This window comes from Glycine soja, chromosome 7, assembly GCF_004193775.1.
Source record: "Glycine soja cultivar W05 chromosome 7, ASM419377v2, whole genome shotgun sequence".
Classification (NCBI taxonomy): Eukaryota; Viridiplantae; Streptophyta; class Magnoliopsida; order Fabales; family Fabaceae; genus Glycine; species Glycine soja.
Genome location: NC_041008.1, coordinates 32213624 through 32219366, shown reverse-complemented (window position 1 = coordinate 32219366; position 5743 = coordinate 32213624). Strand labels below are relative to the sequence as shown.

The following is a 5743-nucleotide window of genomic DNA, read 5'->3' as shown; positions in this document are numbered from 1 at the left end:
CGACAAGGCTGAATGCTTGAGGGGTTATACGCCATTTAGGATGAATATCCCAAAAATACCGACCTAAGCAAAAAGGACGACTAGCTCCTTTGTGCCTATGCCATTAGGTCTCATGCTTGAAGAGCCAAATGAATGGCCGACTCGTCATAACATTATGTTGTGCATATGAAGGGGGTAAACATTGAGGAGATTTTCACCAAAAATTCATGACCAATCATATAAGTGAATGTGACACCACACTTTAACCTAAAACCTTAAGGCTCAGGTTTATAAGTTTTATCCTCACTTATATGGTGTTCAACTTTTCCATTCCTATCCAATGTGAGACATCACCTCATACTTGTACTTCAACAATTTCTCTCTCAAGTATGAGTCTCTTTCACATGGTAGTCTCCCCATCGAGCGGAAGCCATATTCAATCGATGAGTATCTAATGGTGGCCCTTAGATACTATAGTACCTTGTACCACTGCAACACTTATGAGACCCTTTGTCTGGCCTCCATGCATGGACTTACTTGCTAGGAAGACTTTCGATACAAGGGATCCCTATGTCCATGGATCCATGTCCAACTCCATTATACTTGTCCAAGCCATTCACCATTTCGAACCATTGACTCTAATACCAATTGGTAGCAATAGCAACCAAAATTCTAAAGGGAATATGAGAAATCGCATGCACATATGCAAACACAAGAGATTTAATGAGGTTCAACAAGTGTGCTTACGTCCTTGAGAGTAGAGCAACTACTTCTTTTTCTTATTCATAAACAATGAGGTTACTTCAAAATATATAATAAATGCGTACATTATCTTAAACCATGTACATTATCTTAAACTGCCCTCTCCCACCATGGCCAAGAAGGTGAAATGATGAAAGGTAAAACACAAGACAATACTTCAGAGACGTGGTGACAAGAGTAAAAAGCATATAAAACAATTTGAGGGCTATTATTAAAAATACTTAAATGTAATTTTGGTCCTCCTATTTTGTTTAATTAGCAATTTTGGTTCCTTTATTTTAAAATTGTAATATTCGATCCTCCGATTTCAAAAATTCACAATTTTGATCATTCTATTTCAAAATAGAAACATTTGGTTCTTATATTTTTTAAAAACTCCACAATTTTGGTCCATCTTATTTTAGAAAATTTGCAGTTTTGGTGTAATATTCAATTTTGTCTATGTTTTATTTCATACATTATAATTAATTAAATAATCTCTTTATGGTACTTTTAATGAATATGTTAGCTCTAAGGCTCAATTGGACCAAAATAAAATAAATAAAGCACACGCAAAATTGAGGATTTGACGAAAATTGTAAAATTTCTAAAGTAGGAGAACCAAATGTCTTTATATTGAAATAAGGGGACTAAAATTGTGTATATTTTTTTTAAAAAAAATAAAGGGACTATTTTCAAATGAAGAGAGCAAAATTATAGATTGAGTAAAATAGAAAAACTAAAATTACAATTAAACTTATTTAAAATGGTTCCCACATTCAATGGAGCCCTATTGAAAAGGGCACATCCCAAGAAAACAGAAGAAATGAAATTTGAACGTGTAAGAAAAAATGGTAAATGGAGTGAATTGATCTTTTACAAAAACTGTGTTACGAGACTGGCTTGCAAGTTGTTATATTGGAAAAATATATATTAGCTTTGTTGTTATTTATGAGAAAAAAGCTATACCTAGTATATTTAAAGACCGGAAGTAATATTTATTAACCTCTGTGAATCCTCTAAGAGAAGTAAAGGTTCATCATCGTGAGTTGCATTCATAAATTACATAAGATGAATATGCTAAAAACTGTCAGTACGTAGTCTTCAATATTGGAACATAAAATTATTTATGTATATTTTCTTAACCATTTCATATTTAATTTGAGGATAATTGATTCATAATGTAATATTAATCTCAAGTGTTTTTGTTTAACGAAAAAGTTGAATTTCAATACAATATAGATATACTGTGTATTATTTATGTTAAGTTATTCAATATATCTCTTAACTATTTATGCATTTTCATATAGGCTTCTAAACTGTTTTCTTTCTTTCTAACTAGGTCCTTAAATAAAAAAAAAGTTCCTAAAATTAATTTTTAGTGGCTTAAAAATGCCACAAATTAATAATTTGTGGTGGTTTTAAAAATCTATGGACTCAATTAAAAAATTTATATAATAAAAGACTTAATTGAAAAATAAAATAGTTAAAAGACGTATTTAAAAAATATACAAATAGTTTAGAAATCTACATAGTAATATAACCAATTATTTATGCTTAAAATATTCTTTATTTATGTTTAAAATATTCTTCCATTATCTTAGACTTTTGAGATAATTTCATTTCATTCATGATAAAAACATCAGTGTCATTATAGTCGTTTCCTGCCAGTAAATATAATACCACTCTAGATACAGCATATAATTGTCAACACCAATAGAATACAGTGGCTAGATGTCCTAGAAAACGAGTTAATTAAAGTATCTAAAATGTAAACAAACTTCTGATTCTGACTCTAGCCAGTATTGAAAGCGATTGGCTTGAGTTAGTTTCTCAAAATAAGAGCTAATAAGCAAATGGTACTTGCTAGATAGAAAGGACCAAGATGATGCACTAACGGGACAAAGCATCATCGAGACTCGAGCTGCTTATGGGTCAATTCAGTTCATTGAGTTCCTTTAGTTGAAGATACGTAGCTCTGATGAAAGCATTGGTTTCTTTTGTTGGTTCCTCTATCGCTTCCCTCAGCTTGCTCAGTGCCATGCAATACGCTTCCTATCCAATCAAACATGTATATAAGGTTATCATTTTTAAAATAATGTTATTTTGAATCAGATTTTTTTACAAATTATAACATTGCTTACAATTTATTTTGTCCACTATAGCTTATTCTATCAAATCACTTGCACGTATAATCTCACACCTCTTTTTCTCTTCCGATTAGTGTTGTAAATTTCAAATAAAAATATCATTCTATCTCTATATCTATACATATTTTATATCTATTTATTTGTTTAAAGGGCACGCAAAATTTTGCATGGGTTGGGGAGATTTTGGTTATTGTCACTAGCTAGTCGTCAACTTATCATTGGTATGTACTTAATCTGAAAATGATTTAATTACTCATTTAATTTTTATATTTATATAATTTTTACATTTTAATTTATATAATTTTGAATTATAAAGATTAAAACAGATTAAAAATTGTGTGTCTACAAATTAAAACCAGTAATTTTTAGATATATAGATTAAAATATAAAAATTATAAAAATAAAATGAGTAATTAAAACGTTAAAATTTTTAGAGGTTTAAGTATGAAATCTTGAAATATTTTTTATTATAATTCAATTTTTTTTTATCTTTCTACCACATTATTTATTTTGTCTCATACTTCTCCCTTTCCTCTGTATACTTTTTTTCTCTTAATAGTAAGAGTTATGAAAATCATTAGTAGATTTTTTTCTCTCTATAAAAGGTGAAAAATGTTACTTGTACTTGAAAGTTTATGTTGGTAAAATTTAATTTCCAAAAGTATTATCTTACCATCAATTTCACCTTATCAAACTGACAACTTTCTGTGAAGTTCATTTCTTTAGAATTCATTTTATATAGATGAAGAGTTTAAAAATCGAAATCACGCATGTGTATATTAATTTACTAATTGTGATACCATGAAGTGATCTAACTCTGAAGTGTTTGGACTTGGAGTTGCTTTGGACTTCGAGTTAACCAGCTTGTTCCATGCCTCACTTGTTGCATCAAACTCTCCAGCTTCGCTTAATCCCACCTGATCATGGAGTAAAATTCACGCACATTCAAATACATAAGCTTTTAACTCTAATTGTCTTACCTTTCCAAATATTATTGACCCATCTAGCACTGACACTAGAGTCTAGACCCATAATTGACATTAATCTAACAAAATTCTTATATATGCATGTATTTACGCAAACTGTCTAGCCTTGTTTACTATATATAGTTAATTATTATTTTTTATCGATCTTTTTAATATGCATGCATTTGAAAATACTTTCCAAAAAATTAAAAGACATAACAAAAGTTGTTCCACTATTAAATTGAAAAAAAAAAACTTTTTTCTTACAAAAATCACAATTTACAGCTAGACCAAAGTAAGAAATTGCAATTTTCTGAACTGTGAGATATTCTACCTCAAGATTGTCTTCAAACTGCTAGCTCTTACATCACCTAAATATTATAGCCAATTTTAAATCCTATTAATCACATAAGTATTTTGTATAAATTGTTTGAGAAAAATGTAGCCATGTAGGTATTCCTAGTGGTTCTTATCAAGGTTACTGTAGTCTATTTAAAAGTGTGTTTTAATTGGTATGTGTCCTTTTCTCTTAATTGTTCACCATAATAATTCCACACTACTTAAGTCTTTAATATATAAGTTTAAAGTGGGAAAAATAGCAAAAGGTAAAAGAAAAGAAAATGGGAAATTACCTTCAAGCAGTTGATGTGGGATTGAATCAAAACTTCATACAAAGGATGACTTGCAATAATCTTCTTTAAAACCTCTTCATTTTCTTTGATCTCTACATCACTTTCCTCGACCCCCTTTCTCCCTGATCCATTTTCTCCAATTTGTCTAGCTTCCATAACTCTCTAGCTAGCTTTATTATCTCCTGCACCAATTGAATCACAAAACTTGGACACAAAAATAAAAACGAGCAATGTTATTATATATATAGCAACTTATCCTGGATAAAAGGGGTTTGTATTATGGTTATTGACCAACCGGTGTGCAAGCTAGCTAACTGATGAAACGTAGTTATCAAGAAGTACATATGGGGTTACCCTGCCGTATGGGTATTTCTGTTCTTCATGTTGTTAACCATTGGAGGTAAAATATATAGTATATATGAATGCAACAAGTGCATGATGCATGGGAAAAAGATAAAGGGTTAAAAAACTCTGTGTTCCCTGTTCCCCTTTTTTGCCTTGAAAGGAACTTGTCAAGGTTTTATTGCTATGATTAAAGCACCTTTCAGGTCTTCGCAACTTGTAACCCCGCTTTTGGCATTATTCTATAATTCCCCCCAAGATTTTTTTATTTCATTTAACTATTTCTGCCCACTAGTGAAAATTATTTTACATGATCTTTTTTATTCATTCCTCTCCATGACATTGGTCATCTTATCACATCTAATTTTTTCACTCTAATATATTATACTAGTGACATTTTTCTCTCTGCTAAAAGAAACGAGTGACATTTCTCTTCTTAAACTGGGCAGTTGTATAACATGGACTTTTGGCCCATCATCATTTTGATTATTTTCAATATAAACTGTTTAATTAAAATAAATGATTTAGATGAATTCAATTTATAGAGTGTTCAATAGGGTAGAATCAAATAGAATGGAAGTGAATTGAAATGAAAGTTTTAAATTAAAGTAGCGCATAATAGTGCGAATTTTATCTGTTTTATGTAAAAATACTATTATACCTTTGCTATACTAATATCCATTATCATATCCCACTACTTCTCTACTTAAGAACATATTTGTGGGGACGCATATATTAGTTGTTTAACTTTAAGCAAAGCTATTAAACTTTTTGTACCACTGAAATAGATGACATGGAGTTACTTAACAAGATTATACCATAAATAACATTTTTTAAGTATTTTAGGATCCACAAAATTAATTTAAGCACCTATTTTAGTAACTTTAACATTCGAGTAAATTTTTTGTATAAAGTATTTAAATTTAAGTGTAAT

General features: G+C 29.8%; 1 protein-coding gene across 1 annotated transcript; it reads right to left on the bottom strand.

Moving 5' to 3' along the window:
• Positions 1-2625: 2625 nt before the first annotated feature.
• LOC114420595 (homeobox protein knotted-1-like 7) lies at positions 2626-4623 on the bottom strand. The gene is made up of 3 exons (XM_028386451.1): positions 4468-4623; positions 3671-3787; positions 2626-2775 (listed from the first exon to the last, which is right to left on the bottom strand). The coding sequence occupies exons 1-3, from the start codon at positions 4621-4623 to the stop codon at positions 2656-2658; spliced, it is 393 nt and encodes a 130-aa protein (XP_028242252.1). The 3' UTR covers positions 2626-2655.
• Between the last annotated feature and the right edge of the window lie 1120 nt (positions 4624-5743).

Excerpts from the sequence above, each read along its gene's own strand:
- LOC114420595 (XM_028386451.1), bottom strand. The coding sequence starts at position 4,623 with ATGGAAGCTAGACAAATTGGAGAAAATGGATCAGGGAGAAAGGGGGTC. Across the intron at positions 3,788-4,467 it reads CCCACATCAACTGCTTGAAG|GTGGGATTAAGCGAAGCTGG; the intron begins GTAATTTCCCAT and ends CTCCATGATCAG. Across the intron at positions 2,776-3,670 it reads CAGAGTTAGATCACTTCATG|GAAGCGTATTGCATGGCACT; the intron begins GTATCACAATTA and ends TTGATTGGATAG.